At 43.7% G+C, this 18055-nt stretch overlaps 1 protein-coding gene across 3 annotated transcripts in view; it reads left to right on the top strand.

Moving 5' to 3' along the window:
• Positions 1-18055, top strand: part of LOC147113979 (drebrin-like) — a 208841-nt gene that overhangs the window by 122707 nt on the left and 68079 nt on the right. For all 3 annotated transcript variants that reach the window (XM_085995443.1, XM_085995446.1, XM_085995444.1), the window contains one exon: positions 10376-10431. In XM_085995443.1, the coding sequence (XP_085851569.1) occupies positions 10376-10431 (56 nt within the window). The remainder of the gene's footprint in view (positions 1-10375; positions 10432-18055) is intronic.

The raw sequence follows: 18055 nt of genomic DNA on the forward strand, positions 1-18055 counted from the left end.
GCTGACTGTCTGGAAGCGCAGAAGCCCCTGAGGTACAGCCTGGCCGACCTCTGGGCTTGGAGGGTGCGGACGCAGGATGCTTGCTGTGACCATGGCTGGAAGCAGTGTGGCCTGCAGGTGGTGGCAGCTGCAATGCAGGCGTCCCAGCGCTGGCATGTGCAATGGTCTCCTGCCGAGAGAGGACACCTGCACCATGGTCGGACGACACACTGGCTATCTGAGGGGAGCGGCTCGGCTCATCCGCCACAATCGCAGGCTCCACGGATTCCTGGCCTTGTACGGGAGTGCAAGGGCCCGGGGTGATCCTATCTGATGCAGAGAGGGTGGCTGCAGTGAGAGATCGCGTTGCGTCAATCTGGCTGTGGAGGAGCCCAGCAAGTGACTGCGTGGCAACAGTGAGGACCTGTGTGCCAGGTGCCAGTGCTTCGGAGAAGGCCTGGACAGTTCTTCCCATGGCTTCGGACAAGGCAGGAGCCGACCGCTCCACTGCCTCGGACAAGCCCTGCACAGACCTTTTCCAGGGATTGTCCGAAGCCCTGAACAGTCCTTTCCATTGCCGACTCAAAGCCGTGGACAGTCCTCTCCATTGTTGGGCCGAAGCCCTGGATAGTCCTCTCCATTGTTGCCCCAAAGCCCTGCAGAGTCCTCTCCATTGTTGCCCCGAAGTCCAACATACTCCTAGCCAATGAATCTATTGACTCGGGCATTTTCTCCACTGCAGCCATCCGCTCCATGTGTCTGACCCGGGCCTGTTTGCTCATCTCTGCCAGGCGACGGACCTCATCTGCACTCTGTGCAGCAGTCATGACGACCTGCCTTGCCCTGCGGGGAGACGGTGGCCGAACTTGCCCATCCCCCCTGCGTGGCTGCATGCCGCTTGGTCCGGCAACTGGTTCATCCTCAGAGCCACCCCCCCTCCCCTCCAGGGGACTACTATCCCCAGTCTGCAGATGTCTCAGCTCCCCGGATTCTGCAATGGCTGGTCCGGATTCCTCCTGGTCCTCGCCTCCGGTGGCACTGGCACTGGCAGCTTTAGCGCGTTGAGCCCGAGTTGGTGCTGCTTCATCTGAAAGTGGGAGGTGGAAGAGTGGCTTTAGCAAAAGGACAGGTTTGCTGAAAGGCATGCCAGATTGCGGCAAGGCTCTGACATGGCTGCACACTGAGGATGCATGCTGGCGGGGGGACCAAGTGGAAGGCAACAGGTGAAAAAGAGTCTTACCCTCGCTGTCAGTAATGGGGTCGGCAGATGCAGTGGTCACTGGACCAGACAGACGTCCTCCAAGTATCTGGTGCACTCTGGTGCACTCTCTCCTCCAGATTCGTGAGAGTGACCACTTGTGCAGGTCCGCCACCGGTTCGACGCTGCTCCTTTCTAATCATCGCCATCTTGGACTGCAGGGGAAAGAAGGGGAGGTTCTGTTACACGATGCCTTGAGACCTCATCGCATGCCCCCCATGGTGCAAGAGCCCTTACATGAGGCCTTGAGACCTCATCGCATGCCCCCCATGGTGCAAGAGCCCTTACATGAGGCCTTGAGACCTCATCGCATGCCCCCCATGGTGCAAGAGCCCTTACATGAGGCCTTGAGACATCTGTCCATGTGTGTGCCCAGAAAGGGCCATGGGTGCATACTGACAGATGGCCATTGGCGCATCATTGCAGCAGGGTGCCCGAAGTCAGCTGCAGATGGAGGGAAGCACAAGTTTGGTAAACCATCACTCACCCTAACGATCCGTGTGAGGTCGTTGAATTTCTTCCTGCACTGAACAGGGGTCCTGGTCGCCATGCTGCTTGAGTTCACCCTCACAGCAACCTCCCTCCAAGATCATCGATAAGCCTTCTGATTTGGCCTCTTGCCATTATCCGGATACAGGACCTCTCGACGGTGTTCAACTGCAGCCACCAAGTGGTCCAGACCCTCAGTGCTGAAGTGCTCTGCTCTCTGCCTAACCTTCTCCATAATGAACAAGTTTGTACCGCCAGACAAGGGCGAGTGCCGAATCTGAGGCCTACAGGGCGTTGGGTGTTGAAGCTCAGTCTGACTGACCCACCCCTTTAAGAGCCGGCCGGCGCCTGTAGGTCTCGTGCTTTCCCGTAATTGAGTTCACCTGCGCTGCGCCCGTCCGCGTCGAAATTGAGTAGCGCCTGACCTTTTGCGCCTTAGGAGCACCGTGCAACGGCTGATTTAGCGCCTCAATCCCCTTTGGGGGCGATGCAACCCAATATCGCGCCAGGCGGCGATAAGTTTCGTCTGGCTATAAACTTTGCGCATCCCCAGTTCTCAAGCGGGGCTATACCCAATTTCTAGGCCATTGAGTTTTGATCGGCTTCCCTCGATGATGCCAATCATTCAGATTCATGTAAAGACTGTGTAACTTATAGATGCTACCCAGTATCAAGGCAGTCTCCATACAGACATTAAACTAATTTCTGCTGTTCAGAAATATTGTTACAACTTCCAAAAGTGAACAAAATGACATGCAAAGGCATAAAATCGTGCCCCGGGTGTTGGGGGTGGGGGGGATGCGGGTGGGCAACGGGACACTTGCCTGCCAGAAGCGCATATCAGGAATTTGGGTGTCTGCGTCCCATGATTTTCCACCCATTACAGTTAATGGTTTGAAGAGAGTGGGTGGCACACACCCGAATTCCTGATGTGAGCTCTGGAAGCATCATGGTTTCATAAAATCAGCCCTGGAGTTCTGCTTGAGGTTGTGATTCCCGTTTTTCTCTGATTTTTTTTCCCCCCTCCAAGACCCCCTTCCAGATGGCATTGACTCCCTCCTGCAGTGTGGTTCCACAGACGCCAGGTGCCCTCCAGTCCCTCTCCTAGGTGGCCATGCTCATTTGTGCACTTGGACAGTTGAGCATCAGCAGATTATTTGACTGCAGTAAGCATGTCAGCTAACACACACATGCACGCGTGCACACGCACCTAATTAAAATCAACTAACTCAGCACAGACCATTTTCTGCTTGGAATCATTTCTTAACTACTGGCTACTAACAGTGCCCCTGCAGAATGAATTGTGTTCAAAAGGTTTCTCCAGACAGAAAAAGTTTAACTCTGCAAGGACCAGTGAACCATTTCCATTTTTGTTTGGTATGGAAAAATAATCTTGCACACCACTCTGTCAAATTACCCCTCCCCCATCCCAGATCAGCTAGAATAACAGCTGATGTGATGAGCTAGTTGAATCTGTTGCCTTTTGCATTGCCTGGGAAGGTGGGATCAGTTTATAGGTGGGCAGGAGCCTACAGCCCAACCAGGTTCAAAATGGTAGTGCTAGTGGAGTAGCGAGAATATTTTTCAACTTATTGAAAATATGGACTCCCAGAGACTGATTGCAGGTGTATTTCATTTTCCATCAGTTTCCATACAGATTCATATTTTCCTTAGCTTCACCAGCTTTCTACTTCCAATCATCTTTCATTTATTTATTTATCTCAGCCTATTACAAAGGACCAGCGGATCTCCCATGAAGTTGCTCATGGTGAGTCGAAGGATGTATCGTTACCTTCAAGAAAAGAATTCAGATGGGTTACAGTCTGTTTCAGTTGTTCTCTCTTTTGACACAAGAGTGCCAACTTCTAGACTTGAGCACAATATTTAAGTTGATCTTCAGTGCAGTATGAGGGAATGTCTGCATGGTCAGAGGTGCTGTTCTACAGGTGAGGTATTAAAACTGCTTATTGAGGAGGACATTGGGCGAAAGATGGAAGAAAATCAGTCAGAATACTCTGTCCTAATCCAAAAATGTATGTGTGTGTGTGGAAAAGTGATTGTGATGCTATCAGTGCATGTTCACTGAAAGACAATTAACAATTGACATATTATTTTTGTTACTTCTTGATGTACTATACTATGGTCACTATATGTCGGTCAGGATATAGTGTGGGGTAAATTTTACAAGTTAGCATTCCAGGTGAAGATGCTTCATATGACAGCACGTACTGGGAATTGGGATGCGGCGACCTAAATGTCCAATTTGCTGATATGCTTGTCTATTCTGTGAAATTCAGCACTGAGAGCCTTAATTTACCCCTGTCAACAGTGCAATTAAGATGTCGCAATTAAACTTGATCATAGTCTTAAAAAGAACTCTTGTAAACATTCTGTAAAACGGCAATAAAATTCAAAGAGAGGCAATCCAAATAATACGCTCATTCTCCCCCACCCCTCTTTGCTTTCAAAAGGGGTGTCACTTGACAGCAGGCTGATTGGATTGGGGCTCCATAATCCACATGAAATTAATTTCAAGGTGGCACACTGGGCTCAGTGCTCTGTGACCGTCCTGTACATTGAGTGGAAGGAGAGTCTCTGTTTTGAATGGGTGTAGTCTCGTAGATCCTTCCCAGTCAATTCAACTGCAAATGTCAACAGAGCAGCCTGAAGGAGCACATTGTTAAAAATTAGGGGGACCAAAAATATATATGGTGATGTGAATAATACTGTGTTTAAATGATTGCATTAGAGCTTGAGACAAGTAAGGGGTTAATGTGTAAGTTGTGTTTTACTGGAACTGCTTCAGTTTCATTTTCCTGAAACTTGTATTAGAACTTGAGATAGTGTGTCTGGAGACTAGTATTAGATTAGATGGATAGATGCTTAAAATTTGCCCATGTTTTCAGTTCTCTGCGGATGTTATTACATTCCACATAGTGGCAGTCACATATGGCCTTGCCTCCCAGGCTAGCTATCTGCTGTTTGTAAGTTCAGCTTTTGACTTTGTTTAATGTATCTTTAATTTGGCCAACCAAGGCCCCACACCTATCTTTCTTCCATTATTGCAAATAACCATATCAAAATTGCTTGCTAAAATGCGTAAGTTAACCAGTATGTGGGAATAGAATCGAAGATATCTTTGGGAGTTTAATGATTCATTTAATGGTACAATAATTTGATAATGAAATGAAATAGTTAATTTGCACAGCCAGCTGCATGAACACAAATAATTCATAACAAGCAGTTCCAACAAAGGGGTCTCTGACTGAAGGAGTCTGAAGGCCGAACTTGGTATGTCCGGTTGCTGGCTCCAGGTTGGGGAGGACAAGACAGGATGAAATGAGAGATCCTAGCTTTGGAAGGACAGGGCTGGATGAGATGAGGGAAAACAGTTCTCCGCATGGCTATGAGGGTCCCTGACCGGTGGTAGATAACATGAGGGTTGGCCTTTTTTCTATGGCTTAAACAAAGAACTTGACATACCATTGGGTACCTTGTTTTAATGGAAACCTCCATAGGTTAAATGGTCATGTCAATATTCTACCCCTGGTCCACCCCTAAAAAAAACTAAAAGACCTGAAAAGCCCTTAGTACAGACGGTGGAGTGAAGAGCTCCCGAGAGTGTCTAACACTCTTGGTGGTTCTAGAAGAGAGAAAGAGAGGGAGAAAGGCCATAAGCTGAAGAGCTTTCGTACACGCCAGCCGACTGTACGATCAGGACCGGTACCAGCTATTTGTCACGGTCGTATGTTTTTGCTGTATAACTAGTGTGTTATGTTCCGTCTTAAACTCTGCTTAAATGCAATATACCCACCATATTGGTTTGCACTCAATCCTGATCATTTGAAACTACTAGAGATAAATTAATCTCTACAACATACTCCTAGCACGTTTCAGTTACTAATGACATCAACCTTTTTACATAAAACCAGCGTTTCTTCCATAGCTTTCTCATGGGTAGTTTGGGGGCCGGAGCATAGTTGTGCTGTTTCACTGCTAATCTGGCCTGTTCCTTTTAAAGCCCTTACTCGAACTATTCCCTGTGAGGAAATGGTTTAAATAAGCAGCTTTTCCATCTAATTAGGCTAATTACTGTTGCCATTGGAAGTTTGAACTTTGAGGTCCTCCACCACAAGTTAATTCTGTGCCCTTGCTACCCTCAGTGCTTCTTCCAAATGGTGTTTAACATGGAGGAGTACTAATTCATCAGCTGAGGGAGAGCAGTCAGTTGTAATGAGCAGGAGGGGGGGTGTAAAGTAAAAAGAGTGCCGGCTTGAATTGAGAGGACATGAGAAGATTGCGGCTTGATTTGAGGTGGAAGAAGAGAATGAGCTTAAATTGAGGGTAAAAGAGTGCCAGTATGAACTGGGCGGGTTGGAGGAGAGAGTTGTCAGTGAAAGGGTTGGATTGGGTACATGTTTCTGTAAACTTGGTATTTGGTGGGGCGTGCAGGTTGGGTGGGAAATAAAAGTGCCTCAGTGTATTGTACAGAGGGCTGGATGTGGGTGAGTGACCATTAAGATCACTTTTGAAGAAGTGATGATCTGGTTGGTCTATTGAAAATCTAAACATCACTTCGATATTTTCAATTGTGAAATATAAAATTGCTTAAATTTAACTGGAATGCATAACTTGTTATGTAAAAGTTGTAAATTTCCTGGGGGAGTATGCCTCCAGATCCCTCTAGGATTGTACCACAAATGTTGTGCTTTCAATATTTTGATTTCGTCCTTCAGGCTTGTTTTCCTCTTAATACAAGTGATGGAATTTTGGATGATGCTTAAGGATGCTGCAGTAAACTTGCTTTCACATGTCAAAGGCTTATAATCAGGGCCCTCCTTGAGCTGTTTCAGCATTTGCTAATTTTCTAGGTTGGCTGCATAATTCAGCTACCTGATGATCCATAAGAATATTCCTGAGGCTCACTCATTTTCTTTCCTCCCTGTGGAAAAAGTGCTTGCTGATCAATTGGGGCCTTTCTTTTCTCTGTGCACCCTCCCCCCCCTTCCCCCCCCCCCCCCCCCCCCCACCATGCCAACTAATCTTGTACGGGGATTTATGTGCACACCCATATTCATATTTAAGATTTTGATGCAATAATTTTGTAGCACTAGATGTGATCAGTGATTCTGGCATCCTCACACTTTCTATAGTTAGAAAACACTGCACCACAAAAACATGACTCCCTTAAGTCAGGAGAATTCAAGCTGACTTTTCCTCTGAGTGAAGAAAATTGAAGGGCTGAAAAGCATTTCAGAAAAAAGAAAACATTACCGAATGCAACTCCGTATTGTCGTAAATGCTAGTTCAACACCCTTGTGTTATAGGATTGAAATCTGACTACATACCAATGAGGCTGTGTGCACATGGCTGCCTTATTGGCCAAGCTAGAACCTAAATTGAGACTATTTTCATTGTTGCTGACTTGTGTTAGGCTGCATTTGTGGTGCTGTTGCCATCCGCTATTTCCAGATTAAATTTGGTTAAGGTGAAACCTTTAGAAGCAATATGAGGATGGACTTTTCAACAATCTTCATATTAACCAGCCAAAGGCAGATCAGGCTGTATTTTCATCACTTATGGATGAGGCGTGTTTTCTGACAGAAGTGCAGTATGACCTTTTTGTTCGAGCACTTCCTTTATTTTTGCTGTTCCTGTGCCAAAGAGTACCTGCAGTCTAAGGGAATCAACCAGGCCGACCGCTTCTGCCAAACCTACCTTAAACTACTTGCGAGAAAATTCACCGCAACCTGAGAACAGTTTGAAGGGATAATTACGAGTCCTAGCCCCTTTAGTGCTACCCCGGATCAGGTGTATTCCTCAGACGTTCACTTTCAACTAAAGTTTGAGGTAGCCGAATCCTAAAGACGCTTAATTGGGTCTAAAGGCCCAGACTATCTCTCCCTAAAGGAAAGGAACATGAAGATGTTACTGTCCTCCAGATAGCACTTTTAATAAGTTTAGCTAGACTGTAACATTCCGGATATTATGTGGGTCTGGAAAACTCCCTCAGAATTCTGCAACTCCTCACCAAAGAGCGTACAGAGATTGAGTTTGCGAGTTTGATACAGAAGTATTATGTGAGACAATTCTAAAAATATATAGATTTATTAAAGAACAGACATGTAATTACAGTAGGTGTTTCAATCGCAACATTAACAGTTCCAAAAAGAGAGAGCTTTCAATTCTTATCGGAGATCCTTGTTCTCAAATCTTAACTTCACTACAGTTTTACAGTTCTTAAAGTTTATTCAGAGTATCCACCAAAATCAAATACCTTTGATACCCGAGGTACAAAGAGGTGTAGACTTAGAGCCTGCCTCTGAAGCCAAGAATCACTTTGCCCCTTTACGGCGAATCTGTCATCCCATTTGAAAGCTCAATATTTATACCCTTTTTCAGTGGTATTTCCTTTGAAGTTTTCTGCTGATGTAAGCTAATTATCTCTAGTCATTTTTCTGCTGACCCCTGCTATTCTTAGTCAGATCAGCTGGTAGCATTAAGAATCATGTCTCCTGTGTAGGTGTCTTAAGCTTAACACAAAAACGGTGTGACAGCAGGTGTTTCTATTTGATGTCATTTTTACAAAGGCATATGTTTCTGCTTTTATGTGCCTGTTTATGAAGTGTACTTTAGAACACCTTAACCAGGATGTACCATTGTCTTTTTCCCAAAGATTCAGACGTCAGGAGACTCCAACCTCCTGTTTCAACAAGGTTATTGATTCAGTGTCAACAACTTATCTTATCTCAAAAGCCTGAATGCTGTTCACAGCTTCTCCATTGTTGAGGCTTCCAGATTTCCAGAACTAGTTTGTCATGTTTTAATAAAGTCAGAATTCTTTCATAGAATGGCGTATTTTTCTGAATAGGTATATTGCTTATTCCTTCACAAGTTTTCCCTCCTGATTTTACTTCCAGGGCCAATGGCTATGCCCATAGTTTGGTGGCATCTCATTGTGCCACAGCTGATATCAGAACTTCAATGCAGGAGATTACATGGGTTATGCTTCTCTGTGGCATTGTGTGTTGGGTCTGATTTCAGAGGAGGTTTCCTATTTTATGCAGCTAGCTCTCAGTGGGGTGCTTCTGCACTTAACAATTTTGTTTTGTATGTATGCTGAGCATGCTGCCAACATCATGTGTGCTATTGTGAGCAGTTAATTCAGGAAATGCACTGTAGTTCCTGGGATGGGGGCATACATAATGCTGGCACCAAATCAAAGTCAAAAACTGGCTGTTTCTGTCTGTCTCTCTGTTCCTGGTTTAGGATGTATGTAGGACTAGCATTCTGATTAATAAAATTATGTTTGGTCAAAAATATCTCATCCAGTTCTCATAAACTAACCATACTGCAGAAATGATTTAATCTCCAATTCCATATACGGTAAAAACATCTGATAGTAGGCCCTTCTCAGACATTTCATTGAATTTCTTCTGTGTTTCCACTTGATCAAGACCTCAGGTTTTTATACAGCAGTACCTGGTTTTAGAATGCCTAACTTGATCCCCACCATGATCACTTCCAGTACTGTGAGCTGGCTGCTAAGTTGTGGGCGGAGCTGGCTGCCAGTTTGTGCTTTGCTCGGAGAGAAGGGAGTGCGTGCCTGCAGCCTTCCTGAAAGCTACCCTACTTAAAAGCCATTCTGACTGGTGCAAGTGCTATGATTTCTGGGGAATGCAAATTTGGGATCTGATTTTTGTGGAACACATTCCACTGTACCGTACTCAATGGACTACAATAATTCCTGAGCAGCTGGCACCATGGAAATGTCTTATCGTGGAAAGCAATCAGTCAAAAATAAGTAATGTAGGATGTAAGGTTTGATAGATATTCTGTTGTTTCACTTGATTATCTTTGAAGAGAGAGACTTTGTAGAAATTTCTTTCAGGAGATTAAGTAAGTGTTGATCTTTCATAGCTACGCTGACAACACCCAGCATTACTTATCTCCCTTACTCTTGATTCCTCAACCTCCTGTACATTGATTGACTGCATAGTCCTAGAGGAGCACAAATTTATTTCAGCTCAACATTGATGAAACGAAAGCCATTGTGTTTCCTTCGCCTTATTACCTCCCTCCCCTACCTCCAATGCCTCCTGAAAACCTCTTCAATATTTATTTAATTCACCACCCCAATCTTTCCCTATTTCTTGATCTCCTTTGTTGAAGTGCTTTGAGATTTTTATTACATTAAGACTACCAAATAAATGTATGTTGTTGTTGTTGAGTCCATGTTGGGGCCTATGACACATGGTCTGGAAGTAATAGACCAATGGCATTTTTTTGTTCTATGCTTTCTTATATTTGAGTTTATCCAAACATCAATACAGTGCAGTTGGGATAGAGAGTATCCTCTCACTGTGGTGTAAAAGTGTGAGTTTCCTACTGTAATAGTTTGGTTTTTATTCAGTCCCCATGCCCTTTGTCATTGAAACAGAATGAGAAGTAATGCTGTGGTCTGTTGGAGATCTCAAGGAACTTGGACTGAAGTGAGCCAATGCGCATGCAAAGAATATAAAGAGTTAATGTACCACCGAATTCAATACATTTAATTTGTGCCAAATATTAAAATTATGTTTTGGTTTGAATGGGCTAGATATGTGGTGGCAAAGCCAATTAATGGGTCTGAATTCTTTTTCTCCACAGGGCCCTGTACACTTACGAAGATAACACTGACAATCTGAAATTAGCCGATTCAGGAGGTATGTGACTAATGCAGGCTAGATTTATGCCTCTAGCTAACATTAAGCCTTTCCAACTGGATTTGAGCCAGATTCACCATCATTTGAAAATAAAAGATGCAATATATTCTGCAGTAACCCGGTTTAATTACAGTCTTGTAAGGAAATGTATGCCTGGCTAATGTACAGCAAGTTTCAAATCTCTGCACTCCATGGGATTTGGGCATCGATCTGTATAATTCATTGACAGTACAGCGACAACCTTTAAATAATCTACAGCTTTAATTTAAAATTGCTGAATTGCTGTTCAGGTATATGTCTGTATTGGCAGACTTCTAATTATATGGGTCTAAAACCTTTCAACATCCTCTCATATCTAAACCTGTTGAGATGTATAACCTTGCTCACCGACAGGCTAAAGAGAGGAGGTGAATGCTTAGAACTCTTACTTTTTTTCTGTTAAAGTTGTACAAGGCTTCTGCTATTCAAGCATTGAAGGTAGAGATGAGAGAAATCCTTCTACTTGTACAGCATTATCTATAGACAGTGCACTGTGCCAGTGCAGAATATAGTAAGACTATGTTCTGAAATAATCCAGTTGCCACCACCCTGTTGCCAAGATTGGAAAATGAATGGAATGGGAGATTCAGTCAGTGTGCCACCACTATATGGTGCTAGGCAATGGTACTCTGATTTGTTGGAGGCACTCCGCATTGCCCAGTTGCTTCATTTTTTATATTTAGACATTTCATCATACTTTTTCTATCCTGACCTTTGTTGGATGTTATTAATGTAATTTTCTTTATTGCCTACTTTTGACACAAGTCCTATTAAGAGCAGGAGAAACTTTTAGCTGTGGAATCCACTGCCAGAGTTCGTGATCGAAGCAGAGACCATGTCCGCATTTAAGAATAGTTTAGATAGGTGGTTGAATAAAAGGGGAATAAAGGGCAATAGGAATAGGCCGGCATATGGGATTGAGACTACTGCTCACATGGAGAATAAACACTCACACAGACTGGTTGAGCTGAACAACCTGTTTCCGTGTAGCAATTTCTATAATTCTACAATGCGACACCTAGAAATTCAGAGATTGGAATTGTGTGATAAAAATTAATTGACTCTCCTATACTGAGAGTTAAGTTGGCCTGCAGTGTAGTACTGGATCTTACCTCGTCAGGTACTTTATAGTACCATTTCTCGTTATGCTGGGAAAAGCAGACAGCAAGAAGATTCTTCTTTTTAGCATGGAGGGGTCCCACAAATGCACTGTTCGAGATGAAATCCTGAGGTGTGTGGCTACTTTCCCAAATTTAGAAATCATGAAGCCCGCTGGAAGGCTGGAGCCATCCATTCTTCTAAGCAGAGAATTGGGGGAGGGGAATTTGGATGGTATTGGTATGAGCAGTGCAGATGAACAGCAAAGCAGGAAAAAGAGGCACAGAGCTGACAAAAAGTGGAAAAGTAAAAGAAAGATAGGGCCAGCAGCTAAGAGGGAAAAGAAATGTGCACACTTAAGGGGGAGAAAAAGGACACGGATGGAAAAAAAAACAAAGAGGGAGAGCGAAAATATAGAAAATAAATACAGGAAAGAAAATAAAGGTACAAACAGGTGTGTAATATATCTGATAAATTTACATTTTATGGGATGATTTTATTCTATTTGGAATTATTTTTGCATTGCCAGTGACTGCCCACATATTTGGGATCAATTCATAAGGACACTCACGTTGATGCATTTTCAGTAATTTAATCAAGAAATAGTTTGCTGTTACAAGTAAATTAAATGGCACTTTTTTATATAATTAAGAAATTTAAAAAAAATTGAACGAAATCAAGTGATAAAAGTAGCTCCCCTATATGACATAGCCCCATAATATGGTGATCAGAAATGATGCTAGTTTCCTTCCTAAAGCAGCTGGACAGCTTAAAAAAACCGATTGTGTCACAATGTTCGTGGTCACCTGGTTCGTACTTCAAAGATGTGTTGACATTTTTTCATTGGATCCATCTCTATTGTCAATGTCTCTGATGTTTCTAAGTAGTTAGGACATCTTTCTGTCCTTCATTGAATTGCCCATTTTTGGATGGGGGGGTGGGGGTCTGAAACTTGTAGACCTGTTTCTTCTAAGTTAGTCCTCAATTCAAAGGCCTGAACAAAAGATCTCCCTACCACCCGGTGTTGGTATTTTAGCAACTTGGGTACAAGTTTCAGAATTGGTTGGGATGCATTTAAAGAAAAAAAGACTTGCATTTATATAGTGCCTTGCATGACCACTGGGCGTCCCAAAGCGGTTTACAGCCAATGAAGCACTTTTTGAAGTGTAGTCACTGTTGTAATGTGAGACACGCAGCAGCCAATTTGCGCTCAGCAAGCTCCCACAAACAGCAATGTGATAATGACCAGATAATCTGTTTTAGTGATGTTGATTGGGGGCTAAGTATTGGCCAGGACACTGGGGATAACTCCCCTGCTCCTCTTCAAAAGAGTGCCATGGGATCGTTTACGTCCACCTGAGCGAGCAGACTCGATTTAACGTCTCATCCGAAAGACAGCATCTCCGACAGTGCAGCGCTGCCTCCGTACTGCACTGGAATGTCAGCCTAGATTTTTGTGTTCAAGTCTCTGGAGTGGGACTTGAGCCCACAACCTTCTGACTGGGAGGAAGGTGCTACCCACTGAGCCACAGCCGACACTAGTGATGACTTTCATCACATTTCAGAAAGTCTGCATTTGTTTTTAATATATATACTGGTCACTTTAAATCTGTTTTGCTGCAAACTATTGTTAAACTGAGTATAAGCCATATCCTGTATGTGTTGCATTCCACAGATGATGCATCTGACTGCTGGCTTTGTCCGATACCTATCAAATTAAGGTTAATTGTTTGGTAACACATGCAAATCAATTGGGGTCTTGCACCCGGGGGAAGTTCAGTTGCGTTAACGTGATTGAACTGTGGAAAGCACCATCTGTTTCTCTATATCCCAGTTTTGAACTTCAATGGAAATAAGTATAGCCCGTGGCCAAGAAGCATCCCTTCTGTTTTAGTATCTGTGGAAGCTGGCCCACCTTATTCAATTGTGAAAGATACATATTTGATTCCTTATTCCCTAGAAATAGTGCTGCACAGCCAATGAAATACTGTTGTAATGTAGGGGAAAGTGCAGCCAACTTGTAAAACAGCAATTGAGCTAAGTGACAAGATAATCCATTTTAGTAGTGTTGGGTGAGGAATAAATGTATGCTAGGACACTGGAAGAATTCCTCTGCTCTTCCTGGAATTGTGCCATGGGATCTTTTACATCCACCGGGGCTTTGGTTTAATGTCTCATCTAAAAAATGGCACCTTTGACAATTCAGTACTCCCTCGGTACTGCAATGACGTAACAGCCTAAATAACGTGCTCCAGTCTCTGGAGTGGAACTTGAGCCCACAACCTTCTGACCGAGAGTGGAGAGTGCTGCTACCGAGGTAAGGCTGAGAATTGTTTCACTGTAACACTGCCTATGTGGCTGGTATTTTCGTGGAGCTCTGCAAAAATCATGAGTACCCACACAAGTTGCAGTATGGCCACTCATCCAGATTTAGTATTATTAGTGGAATTAGCCAAGTGTCGCATTTTGTTCTTGTATCTGAGGAGGGAGCATGAGCTAAAAGTTCTTTAAAACTGGTGCATTATTACACTGCTTCATTGGCTGTTGCTACTTCTTATCCATTACTTTTAATAAACTTGTTCCATAGTGTAATATACATGGGTAGAACAAATGAAGGACAGAGACAGGATGAGTTGCTAGTCCATGTGCTTGCTTTATTAGGCCACAGCGAACTGAGCATGCTCATATTAAACCATGTGATAATACATTACACTGCTTTCCCCCATAAAATAAAAGTGTATGTATTCCCCTCTCAAAAACAACAAAACTTATGGTCCCAGCATTACATGTACCACATAACAAAAAATCGTGGTACTTTTTCTTTTAAATGAACTACAAACCCAGTTTAATAACAGGTTTGTGGAGCTTTCTTGATCTCCTTTACAGAAGGGTTTGGTGTTGAACCAATTTTCGGGCTGTTTTTTGGTTCCGAACTCAAAGATGATCCTGTTTCTATCTCAGACTTGTTTGAACCTGGTACTTCAGTTACTGAAGTCTGAACTGAGTAAAACTCATGTATGTGTTCATGATCAAGTGGTTCAAGATCACTGTCCAATCCAGGCCAGTAAACAAAGCTTCTTACAATTGATTTCATACTGAACATCCAGGGATTGTCTGTATCAAATTTGACCAGAATTCTATCTCTCAAAGAAGTAGGTACCACCATTCTGTTTCCCCACTTGATACAACCTTGCTCACAAGACAATTCAGTATAATGGTTATGGAATGGTTTCAATTCTGTGTCCATACACTAATCAGTCCACGCTTTTCAGTACTGAGTCCTTTTGAGTCTCATCTGCAAACTCAGTTGCATTCACGGGAAAGGCTTTGTCAACTGCACCTAGCGTGAAAATAGTACCTTCACTCCCAACACACACGAGTCCTCATGTGGCAACCTGAACAAGGCATCTGCGATTGCGTTTTGCTTTGAAGTGCGATATTCAGTCGTGTAGTCATATTGTCACAACACTGCCCAACGTTGCATTCTTGATGTGGCCATTGCAGAGATGGCAGATTTGGATCCCAATATGGCTAGGAGCGGTTTGTGATCGGTTATCAAGGTAAACTTTCTGCCGATCAGGAACTGTTGGTATTTCTTGATTCCAAACACTATGGCGAGTGCTTCCTTTTCAATTTGCGCGTAGTTTCTTTCGCTTTTTGTGAGGGTTCGCGATGCGAACATGATTGGTTTCTCTTGGCCGTCATCCATTACGTGGCTTATGACCGCTCCCACACCATAACTGGAAGCATCACATGCTAACTTGTGCACTACGACACAGAGCATGAGCTTAAGTAGAGCATCACTAGAGAGACTTCTCTTACAAGCGTCGTAAGCTTCCTGTTGCACTTTCGTCCACTTCCACTGGACATCCTTCTTGAGGAGCTTGTGCAATGGAGCTAACATGGTTGCTAACTCAGGTAAGAAACATGCGTAGTACTGGACCATTCCAAGGAAAGATCTTAACTCAGACATGTTCTGTGGCTTTGGAGTATTGAGGACAGCATCAACCTTTTCCTTCACAGGTTGCAAGCCATTTGCATCAACTTTCAGACCAAGGGTCACAACCTTGGGCTGCACAAAAGCACATTTTCTCCTTTTCAATTTGACATTGTGGGCATTCAACCTTTGAAGCACTAAATCTAATGCTGCTTATTGCGATCAGCACATCGTCTTGATTGCATAAGTAATTTGGAACTCCTTGCAAAATCTTATCCTTCATAGCCTGGAAGATTTTGGGGGAGGACTTTACACCATACGGCAGCTTGCTTTATGAGTCCAGTCCCTTGTGTGTGTTGATGGTGAGATACTGTTGACTCTTTGTCAACATTCAGCTGAGTGTAAGCATGTGACAGGTCAAGCTTGGAGAAAACCTTTGACCCAGCGAGTGCTGCATACAAATCTTGTGATGTAGATAACGGGTACTGCTCATCGTCAACTGCTTGGTTGATACTAACTTTGTAGTCACCGCACAAGTGTACAGTTTTGTCTGCTTTGGGCACTACCACAATCGGGATAGCCCATTCACTTTTGTCAGTTTTTACTAGCACTCCATTCCCTCTGAGCTTCGCTAGCTCTTCCTCCACCTGACTTTTCAACCCATAGGGGACCAGCCTTTCCTTACAATAGACAGTCTTCACATTGGACTTGATGCGGATATGCATGTCATACCCAGTGATGCTCTCATAACTGTCTATGAACATGCTTTTATACTTGTTCAGCATTGTGTTGAGTCGCTCCTTTGAAGCATCTACACTGAAGATATTTTTCCAGTCTCGTTTTAACTTTCTCAACCAGTCTTTGCCCATGAGAGTTGGCCTGTTGTAGCTCGCTACAATAATAGGCAGCTTTACTGACTGGCCATTGTGTTGAACTGTACATTCCACTTGTCCAGGGAGGAGGTAAGAGCTCTAGCAGAATGGTGCAAGTACAACAACCTCTCCCTCAACATCAGCAAAACAAAGGCGATGATCGTGGACTACAGGAAGCGGCAGGGGGAGGGACACACCCCAATCTACATCGAAGGGGCTGAGGTGGAGAGGGTCAGCAGCTTCAAATTCCTGGGTGTATTCATTACGGAGGACTTAACGTGGTCCCATCACATCGACGTCGTAACGAAGAAGGCATGCCAACGCCTGTTCTTCCTCAGGAGACTGAAGAAATTTGGAATGGCCCCCCAGATTCTCACCAACTTCTACCGGTGCACCATCGAGAATATCCTGTCCGGCTGCATCACTACCTGGTATGGCAACTGCACCGCCACAGACCGCAAGGCTCTACAGATGGTGGTGAAAGCTGCACAACATACTATAGGAATTAAACTACCTGCTGTCCAGGATATCTACCCCGAGAGGTGCCGGGGGAAGGCCCTGAGAATCATTAAAGACGCGAGCCACCCTAGCCACAACCTCTTCGCCCTGCTCCCGTCCGGTAAGAGATACTAAAACATACGGTCTCGTACCAGCAGGTTTCAAAACAGCTTCTACCCCCAGGCCATAAGACTCATGAACGTATAATTTATTATTATTTATTACTGTTGTTTTATTTATTATTACTGTATTTCTATTAGTATTTTATCATTGTTATGCCATATTTATTCCAATGTTGGGAGGACTCGTAAAAATCAACATTTCATTGTGCAGTACACATGTCTGCTGCATATATGACAAATAAAATTGAATTGAATTGAATAGGGCAATTTTGCATGCTACGTCAAATGTTAGGTTCGGAGTGTTCAGTAACTGGAACTGTGTGTGCTCATCCACCAGTCCCCCCACAAACTTATCTCGCAACGCACAATCAAAAATGTGCCGAAGTTACAATGCAAAGACAGGTTCTTAGGAGCTACAATGTACTCACTGATGGTTTCACTTTGTTTTTGGTTTCTGGTACCAAACTTCTAGCTCTCTGCTATTTCTAATGGCTTTGGGTCGAAATGGTCCTCGAGTTTCTCGACATTGTCTTCAAACGATACATCCTTCGCTTTCCCTGGCGCGAGTGGGTTTGTCAACGTTCCGTAGACATCTGGCGCGATCTCAATTAGAAAAACTGCTTTCTTCCATTCATGAATTACTTTATTTTGAGCATGAACATTTTCATCTACACCTTCGGGCTCAATAATTATTGTTATTGGCCCTAAAAAAAAAATCTCCCTCCGCTCAGTGTAAGAACTGAATGGTTTGCGAGCTCGGTCATACATGCCGAGGTTTCCGATGAATCCCGTAGGCGCAGCCATGATTGTCCCGATCCCGTCAAACTGTGACTCAGCACGCTACCTGTGAGAATCAACACTGCTGTTGCTCTGTACACATACACGTGACGGCGAAGCACAGATGATTCTGCATCAGTATTAACGGTAAAACATCACACACATTCAGTTTAGGTGTCACAAATTCATCTTAAACTTGTCCACTCGAAGCTTCCATAAGCTCTAAGAATGGCTTTGGGATCCCATTTTCATTGCCAAAATGTAATATATATGTGGGTAGA

The sequence above is a fragment of the Somniosus microcephalus genome, chromosome 8, assembly GCF_052327205.1.
Source record: "Somniosus microcephalus isolate GS21.2 chromosome 8, FLI_Smic_1.0, whole genome shotgun sequence".
NCBI lineage: Eukaryota > Metazoa > Chordata > Chondrichthyes > Squaliformes > Somniosidae > Somniosus > Somniosus microcephalus.